Raw genomic sequence first — 27,543 nt, forward strand, 5'->3', positions numbered from 1 at the left:
GGCAAGTAGATTGATATTTATTGGGTATGGGTATGGATGATGTCCTAGATCTTTTTATGACAAAACAGAAGAATAGATGTGGTCCCTCTTCAAGTAGAACTTAGAAGGGAGGCAGACATGTCAATTGATAGGTGAAGAATAAATCCTTGGTGTTTTCCTAGCACTCTTTACTGAGGATTTTGCAGTGTAGTGACAGAAGTGATGAAGCCTCATATGATTGCCCATGAAGAGATATGATACATTCATGTCACAAGGTGCTCTTCGGCCTCTTCATTTGGCAGGGCAAAAATAACCAGCCCCAAAGACTCTTCAACTCCAAGTGACCCTTGGATATTGTTCCAAATAAAGATGAAACCAGCCAAAGCTATTGTTTTATCTTCAGGAAAAAATCATTTTTTGATATTTTCTTCTTGATCTAACTCTACTCGAATCCAAAATCAGCCAAAGGATTCCAGCAAAAGGAGAAGGCTGTGAAAATTATGCCAGTGTGGGTTCAGGATTTATCCAGCAAAGGCATATGGAGCAATTCCTTTTACACCAAGTCCAGTTATCTGTTTAAAAGAGAAAAAAGGGGGTTGGGCAGGGAGAAAAAAGGTTTTGGAATAGAAGGAAAAAGAAAAACCCATCCATGATTAGTCTTTCAAATAATTTTTATATTTCCTGAATAGAAACAAGAATTTGTTTTAATCTTCACTCTAACATTATCCTTAAATGTTTTCCCTTATCCTAAAGAAAGGTATTACTTACTAAATTAGGTATCTCTCGTAAAATCTGAGGCATAATCAGACTTCATTATTCACAGGACACAAATCCTGCTACCAGTCACTGGCAATTAACTTGGATTTGCTGTTCTTCATTCCTCTCCAGGCTTCAGTCTCCAGGGATCTCATCTGCAATGCCCCGGAAATCTTTTCACCTTGGAAGCCCACTCCAGCACCAGATTTCACGTAGTGGAAGGATCATCCACCTCTTTGGCCCCTCTCTCTTACTGGCTACTTCCTCCCAGAACCTCCATTTTAAGGAGTAGGCCCAGGTCACCTATGTCTTCTTTCCTCCCCACGCTGCATTTCTGCCTCTCCCAGACCTTCTCTACCTTTTCTCCTCACTCTCCTTTTACATGTTATATTCCTCAATTAGAATACAAGCTCCTTAGGCAGGCACTATTTTAATTTCTGTTTTTATCTGTATTCTCATCGCTTAGCACAGTACTTAGCATGTAGTAAGTACTTAATAAATGCTCACTGACTTGACTTGACAGATGAACTCTGAGGTTCCGGTCATCGACAAAATTCCACTTTTTGGATTCTGTTGTTGTTTGTCTTGGTGCAATGAGAGTTTACCATAAGAGCCTGAATATCCACACTAACATCTCATTCCATAAACATAAAATCAAACCACAGAACCTATCGGTCACTGTGCCATATTCGGGATTCAGGGTATTTGCCTGGCACATAACAGGAACTTAAAGCTGATTGAATGATTGATCTGTGCCCAATATACCCAAACAGTCTTTCTAGCTTGGAGAGTCTGCTCGAGAAAGTGCTTTGCTTTCATGGCCTTTGAGAATTGAGTCACTTTTATTTAATAATAATAATGTCCTTTATTTGTCCTCTAGTGAAGGACAGACTAAGAATTTGGGTAAATAAATGCCCCAGATGGGATGTACCAAAAGTCTTAGTGCAGTCTTAAGCCATTATTAAAGCTAAAACTTTTGGAATACCCTGTATTCCAAACACAGGAAACACAAGAAAGGATACCAACTGCTTTGATATTTGGGAAAGATTTCTTTTTCATGGAATAAAGAAAAAAAAATCAAATCACCTTGAAAATCCTTCCTGCTTCCGGTTGTCTTACAAGTTTATCAGGATCCAGGCCATCCCGGGCAGAGGTCACATATAATTCAGAATAATCCTTTCCTCCAAAACAGCAGGAAGTTGTTTTTTCAACAGGTAGCTTTACTGTTTGAAGTCTTTTTCCTGGTTAGCAAAGGACGTTATTTTAAATTCTGTTCTACTGATTATGCAAGTGCTGTGATAACTGGCCATCCTTCTTTACAGAGAGATAACCACGACAGGGTCATTGCAGAAAGACCCCTGGATTTGGAGCCAGAAGATCCGGGATGAGTTTATATTTCACTCTGGAGACAACAGGAATCCAGAGAAATTTCTTAAGTAAGGGACTGATATGGTTGAGAGTGGATTCATGTGATCCCAAGGAAGTAGAATCAAGACTTGTCAGCTGTAAAGTCTAAGGTCCTTATTTTGAAGGCTGTTCTATCAATAATGATAATAATAATAATTTTATGATAAATTCCTACTCCATCTGTAAAGTAAACACTCCACTCTGTTCTGTTACATTCTCATTAGACAAATAAGTTTATGGTGGGCCTACCTGTCTCTGGATCTAAGCGGATCACTCTCCCTCCATTGTAGCAAGCCACCCAGAGCTTCCCTTCAGTATCAATACACATTCCATCCGGAATGTATTCTTCCTTTTCCAGCTTGTACACACTTCTGCGGTTGGCTAGGGTAGGAATATGTAGGTCAGTGCTGAGTATCACAGTTTGTCCATAGCTATGGTTTATTACTAAAATGTATCAATTATCAATCACGTATTGTTTCCATCTGTCACATGGTCCAGACTCTTAAGGAATTTAAATTCTAGGAGACAAATGGATAGGATAACATGAGATTTTTTTTTTTCAAAACCATTTCTTTGGGGGAGGGGTGGAGAGAACAGATAGAAAAAGGTTCAGGTATGTTTATTTCTATTATTTTTACTTTATTTAGTCATCGTTTTATGGCAGTTTCTAGAAGTGAAAAGAAAAATGGTAATGGAATGAATTATGAAAAACTTATAATTGATTTCTTACTAAAATACTGAAAGTCATTTTTAAGATTGATCTGAATTCAAGTGCCCAGACTCTGATAGTTTATAAACTGTGCATCCCAGTGGAATATTTCTTGTGGACTTTTTATTCACAGAATAGATATTTAAATTAAATCTAGTCTAGAAATGCATTGAATCTGACCCACATAAACAACAAAAACACAAAATTAATGTTGTGTGCAAACTGTTGTTTTGACAAACTACTGCACTTTTTAGAGACCAAGTGTGTGAGGCTGTATTTATTGAATAAGCCAAATGTATATTTATGTATAGGGGGTACATTTTGAAGCCAAAAATGGGTTGGTTTAAATAACTCAGAGAATCAAGAGCCCAAGTGAGCTTTACAGGGACTGCATATTGCTGAACTCAGAATATGGTTACAGTCAAATAAAGGTTCAACACGAAAAAAAAAAATCAAATATGACATGTGAAAGAAAAGGAGAAAAAATATGTCAAGAGCCTTATTTTTAGAGTAAGACATCTGTGCTGGCAGATTTTCTAATGAAGTACATCAGAAAAAAGAGAATTCTGGTTTTTTTGAGAAACAAAATTGAGTTCAGTAAGAGACTCTAGTAGAGTCTTGCTTTTCAAGTAGGACAATCTTTCTTTTTAAATGTTGCGTTTTAAATTCATCCAAGTAGCAAAATAACCTAAAGGTATCAACACCTGAAAAGTTTTTTTTTTCAAACATCCAAGAATGTTTTACTTGACTGTGTTATTTGATAAAAAAAAGATTTTCTTTTTTTTCTTCAAAAAAAAAAAAAAAGGAAGGGGAAGAGGAAAGGAGAGAAAATAAACACTGTTAATTTTTTTAAAATTAAATATATCCAAGTAATTTTTGTCCCCACTATTTTAATTATAGAACCAGAATATTTCAACCTAATTCTCCTATCTTTGAGAGACTGTTAAAGCTAAACTGACTGGCTGGGGCTAGTCAACATGTGAAAATCATTACAATCTAACTTTAGATATCTTTTCTTTACAGGTATGTTTTCCACGTCACAGGGACTAGGAGAGCAATACCCTCATGATCTGGAAAATCTACATAAAAGTTTTTGGCCTTCCCTTTGTACCAGAGAAGAAGTCTGAGTTATTATGGTATTAAAAGACAAAATATGTTGACATTATACATTTTTATACATGTTTTACGCATTTTTGAGTTTCTAAACTTTTTCTGTGTCTGCTGGCCTTCACATGATGTCTGCAGCTTCCACAAAAAAACCCCCAAAATTCACATTTAATTTCTTATGACAACCTGCGATATATTGAAACCACAATGGGGAAAGTCAGAATATGGAAGGGATAACAGTATTCAAAATTCCATGTGTCTTAACTTAATACATCTTTTGGTAGAACACTGGTAGAATCAGATCCAATAGAAACCCAATGCACAAAGCTGGTGTCAACAGTCCCTAACCTCTATAATATAAGCAAGTTAAATTATACTTTTGCCAATCTTTCAAAAAGATGCAGGATTTCATCAGTGTGGGTACTACCCTTCACCTGCACAGACTATAATCCATCCATACCTTAGTGGATGGTTTTTTGTGAATGATTATAGCCAAACATATTCATGACCTTATATTGAACCTTTGATTTATAAGCTTCTCCAAAGTTAGCTAAGCTGCTGCCCATGTGAAAGGCATACAATTCATCCCTCATTCCACACTCAAAATCCTTCTACTTTGGCAGGACTTTCCAGACCTTGTACTTTACTGGAAGAGCCTCTATGTCCTCTCCATACCACTTAGGTATTGGGTCTATGCTATACCCAGAGTATAGTTTAATATTACAACAAAACCAATAGCTAGTAGTGAGTGTGTTAATAAGATTGTAGTCCTTCACTCATTCACTATTGCATAAAAAGCCAGCATTACAATGAAGAGTATTCACTGACCCACATTTATTTTTTTAATTAATAAATTTGTTTATTTTTAGTTTTCAACATTTACTTCCACAAGATTTTGAGTTCCAAATTTTCACCCCATCTCGCCCCTCCCCCCAACCCAAGATGGCATGCATTCTGAATACCCCTTCCTCTAGTCTGCTTTCCCTGCTATCTCCCCCCCTTCCCCGCCCCACTTCCCCTTCTATTTTCCTGTAGGGCAGGATAGATTTCTATACCTCATTTCCTATATTTCGTATTTCCCAGTTGCATATGAAAACATTTTTTTTAAACATGTGTTTTTAAAACTTTGGGTTCCAAATTTTCTCCCTTCCTCCCTCCCTACCCACCCTCATTGAAAATACAAGCAACTCAATATAGGCTATACATGTGCAGTTATGCAAAACACTTCCATAGTAGACATGCTGTGAAAAACTAATTCTATTTCCCTTAATCCTATCCCACCCCCCCATTTATTCTATTCTTTCTTTTGACCCTGTCCCTCCTCAGAAGTATTTGCTTCTGATTAGCCCCTTTACCAATCTTCCCTCCTCTCTATCATCATCCCCCTACTCTCTTGTCCCCTTCTCCTCCTATTTTCCTGTAGGGTAAGACAGATTTCCATACCCAATTGAGTGTGTATGTTATTCCCTCCTTAAGTCAAATCCTATGAGAATAAGATTCACTCATTCCCTCTCACCTTCCCCTGTTTCCCCTCCACTGTAAGAGCCTTTTCTTTTCTGGTTTTTTTTTTGTGAGATAATTTACCCCGTTCTACCTTTCTCTTTCTCCTTCTCCTAGTATAATCCTCTCTCACCCCTTAATTTTATTCTCCAGATATGACCCTTTCATCTTCAACTCACCCTGTGCCCTCTATCTATCTATATCTATATCTATATCTATATACACACGTATAATTTTTTCCCTCCAACTACCCTAATACTGACAAAGGTCTCATGAGTTACAAATATCATCTTTCCATGCAGGAATGTAAACAGTTCAACCTTAATCACTCTCTTATGATTTCTCTTTCCTATTTACCTCTTCATGTTCCACTTGAGTCTTATATTGGAAAGTCAAATTTTCTATTCAACTCTGGTCTTTTCATCAAGAATTCTTGAAAGTCCTCTACTTCACTGAATGACCATTTTTTCCCCTGAAGAATTATACTCAGTTTTGCTGGGTAGGTGATTTTTGGTTGTAATCCTATCTCTTTTGCCCTCCGGAATATTATATTCCATGCTCTGCAGTCCCTTAATGTAGAAGCTGCTAAATCTTGTCTTATCCTGATTGTGTTTCCACAATACTTGAATTGTTTCTTTCTGACTGCTTGTAATATTTTCTCCTTCACCTGGGTACTCTGGAATTTGGCTACAATATTCCTAGGAGTTTTCCTTGGGGGATCTCTTTCAGGAGGAGATTGGTGGATTCTTTCCATTTCTATTTTGCCCTCTGGTTCTAAAATATCAGGACAGTTTTCCTTGATCATTTCTTGAAAGATGATGTCTAGGCTCTTTTTTTGATCATGGCTTTCAAATAGTCCAATAATTTTTAAATTCTCCCTCCTGGATCTATTTTCCAGGTCAGTTGTTTTTCCAATGAGATATTTCATATTGTTTTCTAATTTTTCATTCTTTTGGGTTTGTTTTACAGTGTCTTGAGTTCTCATAAAGTCACTAGCTTCCAATTGCTCTATTCTAATTTTTAAGGAAGTATTTTCTTCAGTAAGCTTTCGGACTTCCTTTTCCATTTGGCCAATTTTGTTCTTTAGGGCATTTTTCTCTTCATTGGCTTTGTGGACCTCTTTTGCCCTTTGGGTTAGGCTATTTTTTAAGGTGTTATTTTCTTCAGTATTTTTTGGGGTCTCCTTTAGCAAGCTGTTAACTTGCTTTTCATGATTTTCTTGTATCACTCTCATTTCTCTTCCCAGTTTTTCCTCTACTTCTCTTACTTGCTTCTCAAAATCCCTTTTCAGCTCTTCGAAGGCCTGGGACTGATTCATATTTTTCTTGGAGGCTTTGGATGTAGGAGCTTTGACTTTGTTGTCTTCTTCTGGTTGTATGTTTTGATGTTCTTTGTCACCAAAGTAAGATAATATAGTCTGACTCTTTTTGCACTGTTTACTCATGATCCCAATCAATTACTTGAGTTTTAAACCCTTTGTTAAGGTAAGAGTCTGTTTCCAATGTGGAGAATGTACTATCCCAAGCTTCGGGGGTTTGTACAGCTGTTTTCAGAGATACTTTTAGGGACCTGAAAATTTTCAGTTCTTCCAAGGTGCTATGATAAGGGGCTAGGTGTTTCCTTTCCACAGACACTACAAGCTCCACCACGCAAGCGCTCCTTCTTGCCCCAGGATCACCCCTCAGAACTGAGACCCAGATCCAAGCACTGGTAAAGCAAGAGATTCCTGCCTCAGCCCTGGCAAAGAGATCCTTGCAATCCCCCTCTGATCAGCCACTAGATTCCTCCTCAGTCTGTGGGCCAGAAGCTCAGAAGCCAGCCGCTGCCCTTGGGGCAGCTGAGATCTAGCTTCTTCTCTCACTGCAGTCACAGACTTTTCCTACTGATCTTCTAAGTTGTCTTTGGTGTTCGTGGGTTGAGAAGTCTGGAAACTGCCACAACTGCCCGCGATTCAGTCCTCTGAGGCCTGTCCAGGGTCGCTGCAGCCTGCGCGCCCACATGCCGCACTGCGCTCCTCTCTCCTCCCAGCATGATATACCTTTCTGATCAGCCATCCAGGTTGTCTTGGGCTGGAAATTTGTTTTACTCTGTTTTTTTGTGGGTTCTGCTGCTTTAGAATTTCTTTAGAGCCATTTTTTATAGGTATTTGCAGGGGTTTGAGGGAGAGCTCAAGACAGCCACTGCTTTCCCTCCGCCATCTTGGCTCCGCCCCCCAAGTTCCTGTTTTTTACAACCCACTGACCCCTATTTAAAGGGATATAGGTTGACCTGCCCTCTATCCAAATCTGTATAATAATGACCCATATCACCACAATATTAGAAAGCTGTTTAGATCGTATCCAATTGAGTCTGGCCTTGACACCTGGGGCAGAAAGGTTGACTGTGACTGTCCCGCTGCAGAAGAAAGTAATAACATTGAGGTGACTTAAACAATGGCAAAAATAATCATACCAATTTTTCCTGTCTGTAAGTCATAATCAAAGGCATCCACAGAGTAAGACAGGCTGTCAATGTAATAGAAGATTTTGTTATCCATGGACCAATCCAAACCATTCGAGATGTCCACACGATCAAAGTACTTCTCTACAGTGCCGTTGGGAAAGAGAGCATACAGGGAACCTTGGTGCCTCTCCAGCACAGCAGGGGCAGTCTCCTCTGCCATGGTACCTGCAAAGATCACAAGGCTATGAGAAATGCCATAATACATTCTGCCACCAGGGTAGATAAACATCATGGGCTCACAGATGTAGAGCTAGGTGAGACCTAAGAGTGCCCCTAGTCAAGCCCCCTAATATTACAGATAAAGAAACTGAGTTGCAGAGAGGTTAAGTGACTGGAACAGGGTCACATTGCTAGAAAGCAGAACTAGGATTTCAATCCAGGCCCTCAGTCTTCAAATCTTTCCTCCATACCAGGCCACCTTTCAGAAGTAGGGGAATGTTTCTGCCCTGCCAACAGACAAGATTCCTGGGTTTTTGGCTGGATTCTTCTGAACTCTCCCCAGGAACTTTGCTCCATCTGTCCCAGTCCTTGGTCCTCCTATCCACCAACAACCCAAGAGCTAGGAATCCTTAATGATGTCTTTAACTGACCAGTTTCTGAATAAATTTTTGCATGTATTTTAAAAAACCTTCGACTCTAGACCCATTTCATTTCTCCTGTCCACTTCATCTGTAGCTATGAACACTTTGATAACCCCCTAGACCAGGTTAATGGAACCTGTGGCCTTCTAGGTCCTCAAGTGTGGCCCTTTGACTGAATCCAAACCTCACAGAACAAATCCCCTTAATAAAAGGATTTGTTCTGTAAAACTTGGACTCAGTCAAAAGGCTGCACCCAATGACCTAGAAGGCCACATGTGGCCTTGAGGCCGCAGGTTCCCCACCCCTGCCTTATAAAGAATCCATGGCATCTCTCGATAAACAACCGAAACTGACAAGTTAGGTGGCACAATTAAGAGTGTGCCAGACTTGAGGTCAGGGGATCTCAGATCTAATCCTGCCTCAGACATTTATTAACTGTGTGACCCTGGCCAAGTCATTTAACCTCTGTCAACCTCAATTTTCTCATCTGTAAAATGAGGACAATAACAACACTTAGGGATGTAAGGATAAAATGAGTTATTTGTAAAGCACTTTGCAAACCTTAAAGTGTTATATAAATACTAACTCTTGTTAGCATCTTTCTTAGAAGAGGATAATTGTTAGTGCTCACACTACAGCTTAACAAAACACCAGCACAGATCTCTGACCCTTTGGGTACCTTATATTTATTAACAAATGGAGCCCTGGAGACACATAGATCCAACTTTGTTTTTACAGAATGAACCTATAGTATCTTAGGCCTAGAACTACTCTTATTCTAGAGAAAGGCTGAGCTGGCAATGACTCCTATGTCCTAGTCCCCATCCCTGGCAACCAAATACTCAGTATTGAAATTGCCCCTCGACAGGATTTCGATTCATTAATTAAATCATGTAGAATCTCAATGGATGCCAATCTGGGGTTCTTAATTTTAATTTTTTTTTTTTTATCTAGAGCTGTGAGTTTATTGGTCTGGGAAACTCCCAATGTAGAGTCACCGTCCACTAATGCAGGCAGGAAACTGCCTACAGTTTATGGTCTTGGAGGTTCTTTTGGAGAGTTGAAAGGTTAAACAATTTGCCCAGCCCATGTTTCAGAGACAGGACTGGAACCCAGATCTTCCGGCCACCATGGCTCATCCTCAGTCCATTATGCAACACTACCTTTCAGTTTTACTATTAACACTAATAAAAATCATAATAACTGAGAAGGCAGTGCTCAGAATTATGGTTTCTACTGGGGAACAAGTGACAGAGGAGAAATATTATTAACTATCTGTCTGTCCATAAATCTATATAAGATATTATATCTACATATGTTTTATATATACACATTTCTTTTTACTGTAGCGACTTATTAAAGCTTCAATTCCTATACTGTCATTTGAAAAAAAACAATGGTCCTTGATTCAACAAGTATTTATTAAGTGCTCCTATTAAACAAGCATGACACAGTAGATAGAAAGCCGGCCTTAGGCCCAGGAAGACTTGAATTCCAAATTCTGCTTTTGACACATACAGTTTGTGTGACTCTTGAGCAAGTCACTGATCCTCTCAGCATCTAGCACTCTAGGCAACTCTCCAAGACTATAAATTGCAGAGAAAGTGTCAACCTACCCCAGCAGAGGGAGTTCCCTGTACCAGTGAAATCATAGGCCCAAGGCCTATCCCTATCCCACTGAGCTTGCTGCTACATTACTGAAAAGAAAACTAGTCTTTGCAATAATAGATTTCCCCACTAAAAATAGGTATATATTTATTAAAATTAGCCTTTGGTTCCACCCCATACTTATGTCATATTATTCAACTGACGGCCATGAAAATAAATCACAATGATCTATCAGGCCCTTTAAATTGGGCTACCAGAAATTCCTTGTCTAAAAGGTAGAAAGGCAACAGATTCCCATAGTATTATTTAATAATCAAGAATGAGAAAGTAAATTTTTCGTTATATAATCTGTATGTATGTATGTATGTATGTATGTATGTATGTATATTATATATGGAGAGAGAGAGAGAGACTGTATTGTCAATTCTTTCCCTCCTTTCTTTTAACAAGTGGCAAGTATTGACCCTGAATACTACCACTACTACTACTACTAGCTATTACTACTGCGACTACCACTATTACTGTTGCTGCTGCTGCTGCTGCTGCTGCTACACTACCACCACCACCACCATTACTACAACTACTACTACTACTACTAATACCACTATCACCACCACCACTACTACACACACCCTATCCGCTAATAAGTACAGACTGTAACCCATCCGTGCCTTAGCAAACAGTCTTCCTGAAGTTGTTGTAAGCCAGAAAAACATCCCCCGATAATAAACCTTTTTGTACTGACCCGGGCCGGTCCCCAGTGAATACACTGGTAGGCCTGCCTGCAAAGCTTTCTCCTGCTTGGTAGGCCTTCCTAGCGTTTCTGAATGCTCACAGGGCCTCCGAGAACCCGGGGCCACCTCCTTGCCTCAATGACCCGGCTGAGGGAGGCTTTAGCAGAGAAAGCCCATCATTAACGGTATTTTCTTTCTCTTCAACACATTGTAATCAAGGTTTTTCCTAGAAACACAGAAAGGCAAAGGTCAAAAAGCAGAAATCATACCGGCAAAGTATCTCCCAGCCGGATCCACCTTCCCATCGTTGAATCGGTTGTTTTTCTTATCTTTATCCACAGAACACAGGTCGGTCAACAATTGGTCCTCCCAGTTCAAAGCACAGAACCGAGTCCCTACCGTTGCAACATACCCACCAGACCGTCGAATGGCCACGGAGCTGACCGGACTATCTGTAATTGCAAAAACAAACACACACCATCAAAAGAAGAAAGTCAGAACAAATAAAACGCCCAACGTCCAACAGTGATAGAGTGGAGAGAGCACTGGCTTGGGAGACAGAAGACCGGGGTTCAACTCCTATCTCAGGCACTTATTACCTACATGACCCAGGGCAAGTTGTGCAATGACCGTGGGCCTTAGGTTTCTCATCAAAAATGAGTAGACCTCTGAGGGGCCTTCTGGCTCTAGAACTACAAGCCTAGGTTCTTGTTTCAGCTCTATTGTGAAGAATTTTGTAGACTGGAAGGAACCTCCGAGAACATCTATTTTATAGGGTAATGGATTTAGACATTGACTTTGTGGTCAGCTATTCTCACCCTTTCATTTTACAAATGAAGAAACTGAGGCCCAGAAGAGTGCAGGATAATGGATTTAGACATTGACTTTGTGGTCATCTACTCTCACCCTTTCATTTTACAAATGAAGAAACTGGGGCCCAGAAGAGTTAAATACCTTACTCAAGGTCAGACAGGTAATAAGGGGCAGAGCCAGAATCTGACTCCAAATACAAATCCAGTGCTCAGTCTACCATAATGGGATGCCTCTTAACAACATCTGTTTGATCAGCAAAATTATCAGTAAGTGAATAATGATGATAAAACATTTATGTAGCACTTTAAGGTCTACAAAGCTCTTTACTTACTGTATCTCATTTGAGACTTACGGCAATCCTATGAGGTAGAAGCTATTACCATTCTCACTTTGTTAAGTCATTAAGTTATTTTTCAGTCATGACTGACTCTTCATGACCCCATTTGGGTTTTTCTTGGAAAAGATACTGGAGTGGTTTGTCATTTCCTTCTCCAGCTCATTTTACAAATGAAGAAATTGAGACAAACAGAGTTAAGTGATTTGCCCAGGGTCACGCAGCTAGTAAGTGTCTGAGGTTGGATTTGAATTCTGGAAGATGAGTCTTCCTGATTCCAAGGCCAGTGATCTAGCCACTGTGCCATCTAGTTGCCCATGACCACTGGGTAAGTCATTTAAAATCAATAAAACCTCAGTTTCTACGTCTGTAAAGTAAGAATAAGGGCAGCTAGGTGGGCATAGTGGATAGAGCACTGGCCTTGGAATCAGGAAGACTCATTTTCCTGAGTTCAAATCCAGCCTCAGACACTTACTAGCTGCGTGACCTTGAGAAAAATAACTTAACTGTTTGCATCAGTTTCCTCATCTGTAAAATGAGCTGGAGAAGGAAAAGGCAAACCATTCCAGTATCTTCTCCAAGAAAACCCAAAATGGGGTCATGAAGAGTCGGACACAACTGAAAATTAACAACAACAATCTAGGGGTCACGTGGGATAGAAGCTTCAGTCTTCCTGACTCTAATATCCATACTGTATTGACTACAGTATCTTTGATCACACAAGAATATCCTTAGATAAACACGTTAATTTCTTATCATTTGATACTAATAGAATCAGCTCTACCTAGCACGGCACTTTCTCTTGATCTACAGATTGTTACATATCAGCCTGACTGTCCACACTGAGAAATGCCATTTCCTAATATAAAATGACTGATAACATTGCTCAAGTTTGCTTACATTTGGTTAAAGATTGTTTTTAAATAAAGATCCAGTGTGACCCTAGGCAGGTCACAACCCCATTGCCTAGCCAAAAACAACAACAACAACAAAAAAAAAAAAAAACAACATAAATAAAGATCCAGTTATCTTAAAAAGAATCCATAGTAAATATAAAGTTAACCTCATCATGGTCATCCCCAACAGCATTAACTACTTTTATTAACCTCCATAGACAACAAAGGCCAAGCCAGGTTTGGGACAAAACAAATTAAATAAAGGACGTACCTGGCTCCTATCACATTCTGTCTTGCATCCTTTATTTGCAGGTGTTATGTGCCTAATCTCTCCAATTATAAGTCCCTTAAGAGCAGGCATGATGTCATTTCATTTTTGTATTACTGATAAATCAAAAGGAATGTGTTGCCCTACTCTCCACCTCCAGAAAAAGTCTACAGCTTAAGACAACTTTACCATTGTAGATGTGAAATTTTGTCCCAATTTAAAAGGAGCAAGAGAAATTTATATTAATCAATGAGAAACTCAAATACTGTTAACCCTTCCACATTGTGGGGGGTGGGGAGGGGTGGGTTAGGAACGCAGCACCCCCACTATCTGGAAAATCTGCATAAAATTTTTGGCCCACCCTTTGTACCAGAGAAGAAGTCTGAATTACTATGGTATTAAAAGATAAAATATGTTAATATTATACAATACTACATACATATATTTTATGCATTTCTGAGTTTCTAAACTTTTTCTGTGTTGTCTGCTGGCCTTGTGCGTCATCTGTGGCTTCCACAAAACTCCCTAAAAATTCTCATTTAATTTCTTATGCCAACCCTCGATATATTGAAACCATGATGGGGAAAGTCGCAATGTGGAAGGGATAACTATACCTATGAAAACAAAGCAAGTTGGAGAGAAAAACAGAAGGAAGCCACAAAAATTTCAGAAACCATTTTATTTCATTCAACCAAAATGGCACAAACAGTTCCAAAAGACCCGTGACTTCACTGATTTGAAGACTCTCTCCTTTAAGTACAGATTTTTACAACTTTCTGCACCCTAGGAAAAAGTTTTCATGAGCTTCTGAGGCTAAAAACAATTGACTGACCAATCTTTAGTTAGAAGCCTCTCTGCATTTAATTTGGCCATTGAATAACACATAATCTACTAACAAACAGGCCCATGCTCAACACCATACACCAAAGAACTAAATCAGCACAAGTTCCCAGCTTGGTAAGATCTACTGATGGGGATGGGCTCTAGACCCCAAAAAGGTAAAACCCTAGACTTTCCCACAGGGCCAAATCTCTGACTTTCGCCTAAGGCTATAATCCCATCAACTGGCCTTTTGTTATTGCCTACACCCAACCTCCCAATTCTGGTTACCCTTAACCTAGCCTAGCCGTCCATTGTCTTACCTCTCTATGGCCACTTCCCACTCTTAACCCTATCTAGGCTCCATTCTCCCTTGGCCATGTTGGTCCAGGTCCCTGGAGTTTTATTAACTCATAGAGTTCTTGGCCACTCCTAGATCCCTCCCAAAGTCTTTCTGTATATAAGATCCATCTTGTCTCCATTAAGGTACTCAGATTCTTATAAACTAGTCAATAGTTCACTAATGTTCCGACTTCTTAAGAGTCTGCCCAATATGACAGATGTTCTTATAATAAACTTTGTCTTTGGCTGAAAGAAGGCTTCTGTCAAATTCTTTTGGGCAGGATCTGATTTTGGGGTCCCAGCACCCCTAAACCTCAACACTACCAGAGTTGGAACTTCGTGGGCAGAGCTTTCAAGAATTCCAGCATCACTTCTTGCTATGGGGAGGCACTGCAATAGGTCTTTAATGGATAAATAATGCAATGCTTCCACTCGGCCTACCTGTGAGACTGAGTGATGAAAAGAGTAAACACTGGACCTGGAGCCAGGAGACTCATATTTAAATCTCAGCTGACATTTACTCACTGTGTGACTCTATCAAATCACTTAACCTCTCTACGGTCCTCAGTTTTCTCATCTGTAAAATGGGCCATAAGAGGAGGGCATAGCTGCAGAGGAAAGAGTGATGGATTTGGAATCAGGAAGACCAGAATTTAAATCCCGCTTCAGAGATACAATGACCCTGGGCAAGTCAATTAATCTGTTTCAGTTTCTTCATCTGGAAATTGTAATGTAAAATGTAATACAATATAAAAAAACAAAACACATCAATAAATCTTATATGCAAAATGTGGATAAAAACCTCCAACTCACAGGATTGTTGTAAGGACCAAATGAGATAAAAATGCTTTGCAAACCCTCAGGTACTCTTTAAATCCTATCTTGCAGGATTATTGCAGAAAAAAAAATGCCCGGTCCTTGACCAAGGGCAAGGTAGAAGTGATTAGAACCTGACTGTCTATGGCATCAATCCACCCCCATAAACAGTCATAGCTGGTAGCATCATTTATCTGACTTAGTACCTCTTGTTACCTCTGTCTCAGAAACAACAATAATAATGATATCATTTGACTAAATGAGATCAAATGAGATAATATCTATAAAGTGCTTAAGTACAGGGCCCAGCACTTAGGCACTTAAAAAATGCTTATTCCTTTCCCTAATAACACAAGCTAGCATTTATATAGTGCGTTATGATTTGCTAAGCACTTTACAAATATTTCATTTTATGCTCACAATAACTCTAGGAAGTGGGGGGGGCTATTATTGATACCTATTTTACAGATGAGAAAATTGAGGCAGGCAGAACCCAGGAACACATGGCTAGTAAGTATCTGATGTCAGATATTAAGGCTTCCCAACTTCAGGTCTAGCATTCTATCTATTGGACCACATAAGAAGTAGTAACCAGTGGTTACAACCAGGGGTTTTGGTTTGGGGGTTTATAGGATTGATCATATCCCAGTGGTCAAAAGGAAGAATGTCAAGACAGTAGAAAAATAATAGCTAACACCAGTAAACTACAAGCACACACTACTGTGGTCTGAGATCCCCAAGACAGGGTCTGCCCCCTCCAGCCCTCAAACATACAAAGCTATTCATATCAGACAGCTCCACTTTGGTGTTCCCAGTCTTGCTGTCACTCATCTTATATCATCACAGAAGCTACATTTTCAGTCCTTCAGTTGCCAGGCCATGACACCCACCCCCACAAAGGTCATGTTATTCAGAAGTGTCTGCTGTCATGTCTAATCTCCAGGGATGGTGCCTTGGTGTTCCTCCCTTCTCCTTATCTGGGGCACAGTGGTCTTGTAATATCTCCACTGACCACAAGAAAAGAACAAGTTTCAAAGCAGCTCCTTGACCTCATTCATTGGCATGGAAAAAGAAAAACCTAGAAAAACATGGAACAGGGGGTAGTGGGACAAAGTTGTAAAGACCCCATTAGTTAGCAGCTCTGAACTGCAAGAAGGAGAGTCCTCCCATAATAACAAAGCCATGAGAGGAGGGAAAAGGCCACTAGGGTGGGGAAGGAAAAGACAAAGGGATAGGCAAAAAAGATTATTGTAGAATATTAAATCGGGAAGGGACCTTAAGAAATCATCTCCTATCCTTTTTTCTTTTCTTTTTTCTTTTTTTTTTTTACAGATGAGGAAACTGAAAGCCAACTTATCTACCCCCAACCCATGAGCACATGTATTAGGAGGCAGGCTTGCGCGCTCGCGCGCGCGCACACACACACACACACACACACACACTAACAAGGAAGTAAAACTGCTTTCATAAAGAGCCATGAAGGGACAGATAGGGTACTCAACATTTATTTATACAGCACTTTGACGCTGGGAAAGCATTTTAAATACATTGATGACTACATTAGATCCTCCCAACAACTCTGTGAAGTTGCAGGTACTACAAATCCTATTTCCATTTTACAAACAGGGGAACTAAAGTCCAGAGAAGTGACTTACTTTTAAATAGAATTACACAGCTGTTAAATGTCTAATGCAAGATTCAAACCCAACTCTTCCTTAGTCTGAGGCCAGAGCTCTAGGGCAGCTGGGCCAAGAAAGAGGTAGATGATGAGGGTGGTGAGGCATAGTACAATAGCATTAAGAGATCTAGAAGGAGAAGAGAAAGAAGACAGATGATAGATAAGAGACTAGAAAGGAATAAAAAGAAAGAAAAAATATATATACCCACATACATATATATATTATATATATATGTGTGTGTATATACATGCATACACACACACACATATGGGTTGGGGAGTTGGTTGGGAAAATCAGAGAGAAATTATTCATTCATTTTTTTGGAATCTACTGTGAAGATATCACAAACATAATGTTTTCTTTACTTGTACATAGTTCCTGATTTAGCTCATTCACACACATGTCCAACTTTGCTACTTGCTTCTGTGCTGGAGAAGAGCGGTGTAGGGGAGCCCTCCCTTTTTTCTCCATGTTCCAAAGACAATCTGACCAAGGGAAATATTATCACTTAATAAGAAAGATCTAATTGTATGGCAACAAGTTGCAAATTAAAATATTAAACAGTGACATTTCCCATTTATACAAGGTATTTCCAAATTCTAACTATTATTTCCATTTTACTGATGAGGAAGCTGCCCACAGAGAAGTTACGGTACCTATCTGCGGTAACAAATCTTAGTGACGGAGTGATTGTAGAGGCTCTTTCTTCCCAGTCTACAACTATTTTCCCTGCACTATGAGACCTATAAAAAAGCAGGCTAGGGCCTAGTAGGGTAAATAGTCTACTATTCTATGGTGTAATTTCAGGACCCAGTGGGTCCCTTCATTACCTCAAAACCTCTCCCTCTGGCCAGCTGATACCTGAAATGCTACTGCTAAAAACTGTATTTCTTGGATTTAAAGCTTCCATCTCTGGTTAAAAGGCCAATATCTCTAGTGGCCTTAAGTTCTGTTTGCTTAATCTATACTTCAGTGTTTCCTGGGAGCAGGTTTCCTGGCTAGAGGCCAGAAAGAGGTGTGGAAGGGGTATAATAGGAAGTGACTGATGGACTTAAGGAGTCAGAGGTTCTCGTCCCATGTCTGACATTTACTTGTTATGGGACAATTTACTCTGAGTCTCCATCTTCCACTGTAATATGGGGACAATACTGCCAGTAGTATTTGCCTCCTAGGGTTGTTGTGAGAATAAAATGAGATAATATTTGTAAAATACTTTGAACCCCTCAAGGTCCTATGTAAATGCTAGTTATTGTTATTATTTCTATTATCTAATGAGGAAAAGGGCCCCCAAAGAAGTAGCTGACAGGTTTCATTTAAAATTTTGCTCAAGGGCAGCAATCTGCTTTAGAATGAATTAGAAAGAGCTCCTCTGTTCCAGAATATTTTATGCTTTTGTTTTATTTTATGTAGATAGGCATACTTATATATGTGTGGAAGCAAAGGCCCTTTTCCTACTTTTAGAAATATTAAGAAAGCATTTTAAAATGATCTGATTCTGAAGCTTTAGGACTAATCTGAAACCTTTATCAGTCTTTATTGATCACAAAACAATGTCTTGCTTCCCTTTGCTTCCCTGAAGTAATTAGAACTGCCAGACAAGGCCAAAGGGCTCTAAATTGATCCCACTGAAGACAGACCTAAGAGCTGTACATCTTTCTCCCCTCCCTAGCAAGGATTAAGATATTGATCAGAGGGAAGAAGTCTCTTTAATTACCTCAGGTCACCTGTGACCAGCCCAGGAGAACCCTGGTATCATGTGGGTTTAAATGGTTTGAAGGACATGATTTTCCACCATCGTTCCTGAAAGATGTGACTATTGTTCCCCCAGATGAAGTGAAATATTAACCTTAAACTACACAACTATGTTTTATCACATTATGAAATTTGCCCCATTTAATATTCCCGTGTTCCTTCAAAATATCTTGTTAGAGGGATGTCTGAGGACATGAGAGAACTGTTTGGACATTTCTCTCAAGCAGACAATGGTGGAATTTAGATTACTGAGAAATTAATAAAAAATGTTTCTATTAGGTTTGCACCTAAATGCAGAGTATAGTATTAATATTTTTCAATATATTTTTAAACATACATACATAGACACACTTCATAATGTCAAAGTTAATGAAGTACGTGAGTGTGCATGTGCACACTCATGCACAAATGCCAACCTGTCTCCACCTGGCCCTCAACATTAAAAAGAAAATGGCAAACTTAACACATTACGGGGTATAACTTTGATTTTCAAATTTCAGGTGAAAATTAGGTGTCCCATGAGTCATAGTCCAGTTTTGTGCTTTAATGTTACATCTTCCCTCCCTCCTTTGCAGAGGTGGGGCACTACAGGCATTGAATATTGCAGGTACTGTCAGAAAGAGTCCATATGTTGGTTTTTTTGACCTCTTGAGGAAGACCAGAGTTCAAATCTGGCCTCAGATACATAACTCTCACTAGCTGTGTGACTCTGGGCAAGTCACTTAACCCTAATTGCCTCACAAAAAAAAAAAAATTTACAAGGGGATTGCTTGTTTGGGAGGGAAGTAGAAGGGACACATTCAGAATGATGGATAAACAGAAAATAAAAACAAAAACTTTTTAAATTAAGAAAATACATAACACAAGCTTTAAAAAATGCCAAGCAGCTAGGTTGTGTGAAAGTATACTGGGTCTAGAGTCAGGAAGACCTGAGTTCAAATCCAGCAGTAGACCCTTACTATCTATGTGATTCTGGGCAAGTCACTTAACCTTTAGTTTCCTCAACTATGAAATTAGTGAAAATATTAGCATTTATCTTCCAGGACTGTTGCGAGAGAAAATGGGATAATATTTGTAAAGCACTTAGAACAGTGCCTAACACATAGTAGGTACTATATAAATGAGTCAACTCTTTTTAAAATTTTTTTTTTTTAATTTTTAGGCAATTGGAGTTAAGTGACTCACCCAGGGTCACACAGCTAGTAAGAGTCAAGTGTTTGGTCTGAGGCTGGATTTGAACTCAGGTCCTCCTGACTTCAAGGCCAGTGTTCTATCCACTGCACCACCTAGCTGCCCCAGTACTACATAAATGCAAGCTATTATTGCTCTGCTTTTTGGGAAAAGTAGCAAGACAGCAGATGTCATAAAGCCAAATCCTTTTCAATTAATTTTTTTTTGACTGAAATTCAACTTCCAGAGAACAACTCATTCTTCTGAGTAAGACCCATTCTCATTCATTGACCTCAGAGATTTTAGTATCTCTTTAGAGTCTTAAGATTGAGCACTGACTGGTTTCAGAGTCAGAGTTTCAGCTCTGCCCCTTCCTATCTTAGTGACACAGACAGATGACCGTCTCTTGGAGCCTCATTTTCCTCAAATGTAAATAGGGATAATGTTGTTTAGTCGTGTCCAATTCTTTGCGACCCCATTTGGGGTTTTCTTAGCAAAGATGCTGGAGTGGTTTGACATTTCCTTTTCCAGCTCATTTTACAGATGAGGAAACTGAGGCAAACAGGATTAAGTGACTATACCACTTAGTTGCCCTAGCAAGTAACAATAGCAAGTGCTATTATCCCTATTTAAAAATTTTTTATTTTGTAGGCAACTAGATGGTGAAGTAGATAGACTGCCAGCTCTGGAGTCAGGAGGACCTGAATTCAAATCTGGCCTCAGACACAAACTGTGCGGCCATTAGGAAAGTCACTTAACACTGTTTGCCTCAGTTTCATCATCTGTAAAATAAGCTAGAGAAGGAAAGGACAAACCACTCTAGTATCTTTGCCAAGAAAACCCCGGGGTCAGACACAACTCAGCCACAATAGCACTTGCATTACTTACCTCACAGGGCTGTACCCAATAAAATCCTCGGTAACCTTATAGCACTATGTAAAGGTGCTTGTTATTTTCATCAATGATAAGAAATACCATTTGTATAGCTCTTTAAAGTTTGCAAAACTTTGGACACATTGTCTCATTTGATTCTTACAACAGTCTTGGAAGGTTGGGGCTATTATTATCCATATTTTACAGATGAGGCAACTGAGACAGACAGAGGTTAAGTGACTTACTCAGAGTCACATAACTTGGAAAAGTCAGAGACCACACCCAAAGTCAGGTCTAGGACTATACCCCTTCATTATTGGAAAGCTTTGTCTCTAAAATCAGAGATCAGGGATCCTCAACCAGCAGGGACCTGTGAGTACATCTCTAAAACTTATCAGGTAGATTTACAGCATCATGGTCTGGTCTCTAGAAGGGATTTTAGAAGCCATCTAATCCAATAAAACCATTTTATAGATGAAGAAGCTGAGGCTTAAAGATGTAAATCATGAAGTCAATTGCCACCACCCCCTTTCTTTTGTCTGCTGTAATTTCAGATTTGGGGTTGGGGGAGTAGCATTGGCATACCCTTCCCTACATCTGTTAAGGGATTTAAACTGTTAGCACCATCACTCACTCTACCACTTTCCCCTCATTCCCCAAACCCTGGTGATCTCAAGGGTTTAGGGAAATGAAAAATATGTTCTCCACACAAAAATGTTAGGGATTCCTATTAGAACTTTAGGACCTCTCTCCACTTATAACAATTTCTAATAATGTCTTTTGGCAAATGCAATAGTATGAAATAATAACAGGCTTCAAATTAAAGGTATCAACCTTGGATTTTTATTTATTTATTTATTTTTTGTTGTTATCCAGACCACTGGAGTGGTTGGTCATTTCCTTCTCCAGCTCATTTTTCAGATGAGGAAACGGAGGCAAATAGGATTAAGTGACGTGCCCAGGGTCACACAGCTAGTAAGTGTGGCTGGATTTGAATTCCCAAAGATGAGTCTTCTTGACTGTCTCAGGGCTCTATCCACTGCACCACCTGCTCATCAACCATCATGCATCAAATGCATACATAAATGCATTTTGGTCATAAAATTGCAAGCCTTTTCACCACCTCCAAATAAATGTGTTCTGGAAAAGTTCTATGTAAATCAAATAAGTATAAATTTAATCATACTTAAAAGTACCACGGGAGCTCAATAGCTAAAGAATTCTTTTATAAATCCATGTTTCAATGCATCAGGTCTTGCTAAGAAACGATGTATCTGGACTTCAAAAAGGTAGCAACTGGACATGACAGTTTAAAACCACTATAGCCTGCCAAATAAAATCCCAACCCAGGTAGGTTGTAGGTCTTCCTTAATCTAGTCTGTTACCACCTAATCTCAGTGTTTTATCTACTCTGTATCATTGAGTCTATTCCCAATTCTCTCTGGGTTTGCACACACATTCCTCTCTACCCTTCCTCCTCAGGCTCTAAGTTCCTCCACACTCCTTATCTCCATTGGTAGTAGTCCTTCTCTTCCTTCAAGGCCCAATTCAGATGTCACCTTCTTCCTGTGTTCTTTCTGGGTCACTCCATTCCCTCCCCCTCAATTTTTCACAGCCCTTTCCCGGGACCTCTACACCTCTCAGTCACCATGGAAAGCAGAAAGATTGCCAGACTTTATGTAGGAAGAAACCTGGGTTGGAACCCCACCTCAAATACTTAGCCCAGGAAAGACTTAAGATCATTTTATCTTCTCTTAAACCTAGAGTTTTTATATGCAAAATGGGGATGATAATTGCATCTAATTTAGAAAGTGGTTTAAGGATTGAGTGAGATACTGAACGTAAAGTGCTTTGCATACCTTAAAACACTAGATAAATGTCTATTACTCTCTCACAAGAAGCGAAGGGATTTGTGTATTATCAAGATTTGTGCATAAATTCCACCCCCACCATAGTAGATTAAAAATTCCATGAGGACAGAATTGGTCACAACAATCTTTGTATCTCAATGCTCTTCTTTGAGGCTTATCCATAACAAGTAAAAAATGCTGATTTGAATGGTGAGCTTTTAACTCCTTTCAGATACTAAGAGAAGAGGCACCCAATATCCTCAATGGGGGATTTATGAGAAACACCCAGAGGAGAATCGAGCTTAACAAGGACAAGCAGGGAGAGGTTCAGGTATCCCTTTGCATTCTCCTAGGACTCTATCTGGGAGGAGGTAGGAGATGGTGAAGAGTGATAGTGAGACTTAAAATAGAGAAAAGAAATATAATGGCATCAATGAATAAAGTGCACAGAAAGGAGAACGAAGTTCAGAAGGAGACACAGTTTTGTTACTTTTTTTAAAAAATTGTATCTGAGAAGTTTATACTTTAATACAATTCTCTTCTGTTCTTTTTTGTACCGAAATGTCCACGTTTGTTATAGTTCATGATAAAAAAAAGGAAATTTAAAATGTCAAACATGCTGCCCATGAGCCCTGTAGAGAGACCGAATCAGATCAAAATAACTGGGGAATTTTTAACAAAATAAAAAGACAACAAAACATAGATAACATTACATTTTTAGACTAAGTCAATTATGTGGCCCATAGGAACACTTATGTAGGCTTCCTGGCCCATTTTTACTTGAATTTGACACCACTGATCTGTACCAATAAAGTCAGTATTAATAATACTAATAATAACTAGCATCATAGAGAACTTTTAAGTTTGCAAAGTGCTTTACATATGTTATCTGATTTTATCCTCACAACAACTCTAGGAGTTAGGTGTTATTTTCTATCCCCAGTTTGTTATTGTTCATTCTAGTTCAACTTTTCGTGACCCCACTTTGAGTTTTCTTGGCAAAGGTACTAAATGGTTTGCCATTTCCTTTTCCAGTTCATTTTACAGATGAGGAAACTGAGGCAAAGTGAAGTGACTTGTCCAGGGCCACACAACTTTTGAACGCAGGAAGATGAGTTTTCCTGACTCTATGCCCCACACTCTATCCACTGAACCACCTAGCTGCCCAGTTTACAGATGAGGAAACTGAGGCAGATAACAATTAATTTGGCCAGGGTAAGTACCTGAGGTAGCATTTGAACTCAGATTTTCCTGCTATCAGGTGCAGAGATCAATACTATCTAAAGATGTATCACATAGACAAGATCTTGCTTTTGGAGTCTTCGGGATATAAGTAGCTTCAAAATTAGAAACTTTGAATCTCTTCCTCTGAAAGCAGGAGAAAACAGTTGTTCATAATCCACAGATCTTACCAAAAGATCAAAATAGTGATACCCAGCACAAGCAGATTAATTTTTAACTCTAGTTTAAAATAAACTAGATCCAACATTGTTAAGAAGAAAAGCCCAGATACATACCTTTGTATTCAGGTCATCTCTTTAGGAGAAAAGGTTAGCTGTTACAATGGGCTTTTTCTTAGATAAAGAATCCCCTCACCTAAAGTAACCTCCTGCACTTGCTTGGTGAGTGAATTCCATCGGAAAATCTTCTTGGATGGAATATCCACGTACAGCAGACTATTGGATTTTTCCTCCCACACTGGAGATTCTCCACACCTGCTGCTGTCCGGAATCACGGACTCAATTTTAATAGAGGACATTATCAGGACAGAGATCCCCTAAAAGCAGCAAAGACAGACAAAAGGCCGCATGAATGCCCAGGCACCCAGGATTTCAAACACCTGGCATAAAAATCACAGCTAAACTCAAAACAATTTTAATCAATTCAAATGTCCAGGCTGGCAGAGGCAGTGTATGAGGCACTTTGCAGAAAGAAGGCCATGCATAGCAGAATCAGGGAGACCTCATCTGGAGTGTGAAAACAAGAAGTAGCTAGTAAAAAGGGTCTCAATATAACATGAAACATCGCACCCCAAGGGTAGAGCAGAAAAGGAAAGCCAACTTACCGAGGATTTTTAAGTGGCTTAAAAAAATGTTTGAGAGCAAAGTTGCAAAAATCGTGCTCAGGAATCCGGAGGGGAGTTAGGCTCTAGAAAGGCTGCAGCTGACTGAGAGAGTCCCTTTTATACTCTGGACCAGCACTGTACTACAAACATAAATGTTGATCAATAGCTAGCTTGTCTCTTATCCTATCGCCTCTGCTTAAAGCAAACTGTTTTCCAATTGGCTCTTCCCCTTATTTCTAGATCAAACGGCTCTTTCCAATGATATCTTTAAAGCGGTTATTTGTCTTTCTGATCCTCGCAGAGGACAGATCTGTTTAATTTTTCCTGGTCTGGCTTTCTGTTTTTCCCCTCTCTTCAGAATCTGGCACCTCCTTTCTGAAGTGATTTCTGTCCCAACTTATGAGGACTAATTTAGGAACATAGGTATTAATTAGGGTAGCTAGGATAGAGAGCGTGGAGTCTGGAAGACCTGAGTTCAAATCCAACCTCAGATACTTCCTAGCTGTGTGACCCTGGGCAAGTCACTTAACCCTGTTTGCCTTAGTTTCCTCATTTGGAAAATGAGCTGGAGAAGGAAATGGAAAACCACTCCAGTATCTTTTCCAAAAAAACCCCAAAAGGGGTCACAAAGAGTCAGACATGACTGTAATGATTGAACAAAAAATAAGTATGAATTGCTTTTTACTTCATAGGATCATAGATCTTGAACTGGAAGGGAGTTTAGGAGCCTTTTTTTCCAACACCATCAGCTTACAGATGAGGAAACTGAGGCCCAGGAACATTAAGTGACTAGCCCAAGGTCAGTCAACAATCATTTATTAATTTCTTATTATATGCTGTACACTAAGGGCTTACCCTCAAAAAGCCTACATTTTAATGGGAGAAACAACAGATCAACAACAATAACAAGGTAAAAGTTTGCAGTAGATGAAAGGTATGAAAGGTATCTGAGAGAGGAAGGCTTCCGACAGAAAGTGGGACTTGATATAAGCTGAAGGAAGCCAGGGACACTAAAAGGCAGAGTTGAAGGGCACAGCATTTCAGGCACAGCCATGGAAAAGGATAATGAGTGTCATGTACAAAGAACAGCATGTACGCCAGTGAAAGCTAAACTGTAAAGTGCTAGCGGGGAGTAAAGTATCAAAAGACTGGAAAAGTGGAAAGGACCCAGGTTATGAAGGGATTTAAATGCCAAACAGAGTTTCTATATGATTCTATAAAGGTAAGTGGAAACTACTAGAGCTTGTGGCAGGGAGAAGGGGTCAGACTTCCATGTTTTAAAAATCACTTTGGCTTGGAGTGGACAGAGACTTGAGGCAGGGAGATCAATTAGAAGGCTATTATAACTGTCCATGGAGAGCAGAACTAAGGTAACAGTTCATCATGATCATTATCATCATAGCTAACATTTATGTATTGCCTACTATATTCCAGGCACTGTACTAACTGATTTACAAATATGATTTCATTACACCCACCCTGGGAGGTAGGTGTTATTATTATCCTAATTTACAGATTTAGGAATCAAAGCAAACAGTGAATAAGTGACTTACCCAAGATCACAAAACTAGTAAATGTCAGAGGCCACATTTGAACTTAGGTCTCCCTGACTCCATTCTATCCACTTCTCCAGCTTAAACTGTCGAAGTGGATAGAGTGTGGAGCTTGGAGTCAGGAAAACTCATCTTCCTCAGTTCAAATATGGTCACAGACACTTTCTAGCTGTGTGATCCTGGGCAAGTCACTTCACCCTGTTTGCCTCAGTTCCCTTATCTGTAAAATGAACTGGAGAAGGAAATGGCAAACCACTCCAGTATCTTTGCCAAGAAAACCCCAAAATGGGGTCATGAAGAGTCGGACAAGACTGAAACTATGGAACAACAAAAGCTGCCCCTAAGCTAGTGGAGACCCTTGAGTGGAGGGAAGGGGACATAAAATAGAAATGATGAGAAGGTAAAAAAAAAAATATGGCAACAATATATGGGGTGAGTGAATGTGGAAAGACATGTGGGGTTATGAGTCTGGTTGACTGGGAAGATGGTGGTGATCTGGAGAGTAATAGTAATGTCAAAAAGGTCAGAAGAGAGGGAAGATAATGAGTTGTTTTGGACGTGTTGAGTTTGAGATGCCTATGGAACATCTAGTCGTAGCTGTCCATGAGGCAAATGGCGATGAGCCTTTGGAGCTGCTCACCCAGGTAGCAAGCAAACTTCAGAGGCAGAATTTGAAATGAGATCTGACTATAGATTCAGTACCCTTGCAAATGCTGAACAAGACTAACCTTGAAGCATATTAACTCCGAAATGGTCTTGCAATTATCTCTTTGTGATAACTTCCAGGAACATAACTTAAGCTCTGCCCTCTCCCCCCACCCCACCCCCCATCCCGCCCCGACACAAGGGGCAGTTTTTGCAATTTTGGTACCTTCCCCTGCAAGGACATGCTGTTAGGGAAATTGGCAGTAAGTTCTATGTTTCACACTGGTTGCACAATTGGGCCAAAAGATCCATTCTAAAGATCACCCCTCTCTCAGGGACAGCCATTCTCCTGAATGTTGCTGCAGGAGGAAAGTCTGAATTGCGGGAGAAGTGAGTCGGCGGAGCCGGGTTATAGGAACTTAATGGAAAGCCTTAAGCCGCGTACCTGCCTGTGTAAAGAGCCTTGGGGATTTCCCTTCAGTGCCGATCCAATCAATCTGTCTGCAGCTCAGTCTCAGGTGACTGCTGGGCAGTCAGTCAGTCCCCTTCAATACACCACACAGCAGAATTAACAGAGGGCAGGACCCCTCAGGGGTGGCTTGGGCAAATAGCGCGTGATTAAAAAAAAAGAAAGAAAGCAAAATCCGGGCTCTGCTTTGGGGGTGACGTAGGCGGAGTCAGATTCAGACGCTGGCTAGCTGCGGTCCTGTACGAGTGGCGGGGCCTGAGCTTTGAAGAGCCTCTGAGTTCACAGAAGGAATTCTTGCCAATTCATCCTATCTTTA

At 39.8% G+C, this 27,543-nt stretch overlaps 1 protein-coding gene across 3 annotated transcripts; it reads right to left on the reverse strand.

The window, feature by feature from the left end:
* On the reverse strand, positions 1-27,543 carry LOC114041156 (regucalcin-like). 3 transcript variants are annotated; one of them, XM_027859441.1, is made up of 7 exons: positions 27,204-27,543; positions 24,092-24,272; positions 11,153-11,335; positions 7,910-8,125; positions 2,392-2,523; positions 1,822-1,976; positions 1-551 (listed from the first exon to the last, which is right to left on the reverse strand). In XM_027859441.1, exons 2-7 carry the CDS (start codon positions 24,252-24,254, stop codon positions 501-503), a joined length of 900 nt encoding a protein of 299 aa, XP_027715242.1. In that variant the 5' UTR covers positions 24,255-24,272; positions 27,204-27,543; the 3' UTR covers positions 1-500. The 3 variants fall into 3 exon arrangements, with proteins under 3 accessions (XP_027715242.1, XP_027715240.1, XP_027715243.1); XM_027859439.1 differs by lacking the exon at positions 27,204-27,543 and adding an exon at positions 24,561-24,663; XM_027859442.1 differs by lacking the exons at positions 1,822-1,976; positions 27,204-27,543 and adding an exon at positions 24,561-24,663.

The sequence above is a fragment of the Vombatus ursinus genome, unplaced genomic scaffold (assembly GCF_900497805.2).
Source record: "Vombatus ursinus unplaced genomic scaffold, bare-nosed wombat genome assembly UNPS02014168.1, whole genome shotgun sequence".
Classification (NCBI taxonomy): Eukaryota; Metazoa; Chordata; class Mammalia; order Diprotodontia; family Vombatidae; genus Vombatus; species Vombatus ursinus.

Excerpts from the sequence above, each read along its gene's own strand:
- LOC114041156 (XM_027859441.1), bottom strand. The coding sequence starts at position 24,254 with ATGTCCTCTATTAAAATTGAGTCCGTGATTCCGGACAGCAGCAGGTGT. Across the intron at positions 2,524-7,909 it reads CTTACAGACAGGAAAAATTG|CCAACCGCAGAAGTGTGTAC; the intron begins GTATGATTATTT and ends TTCCTACCCTAG. Across the intron at positions 1,977-2,391 it reads CCGCTTAGATCCAGAGACAG|GAAAAAGACTTCAAACAGTA; the intron begins GTAGGCCCACCA and ends TTTGCTAACCAG.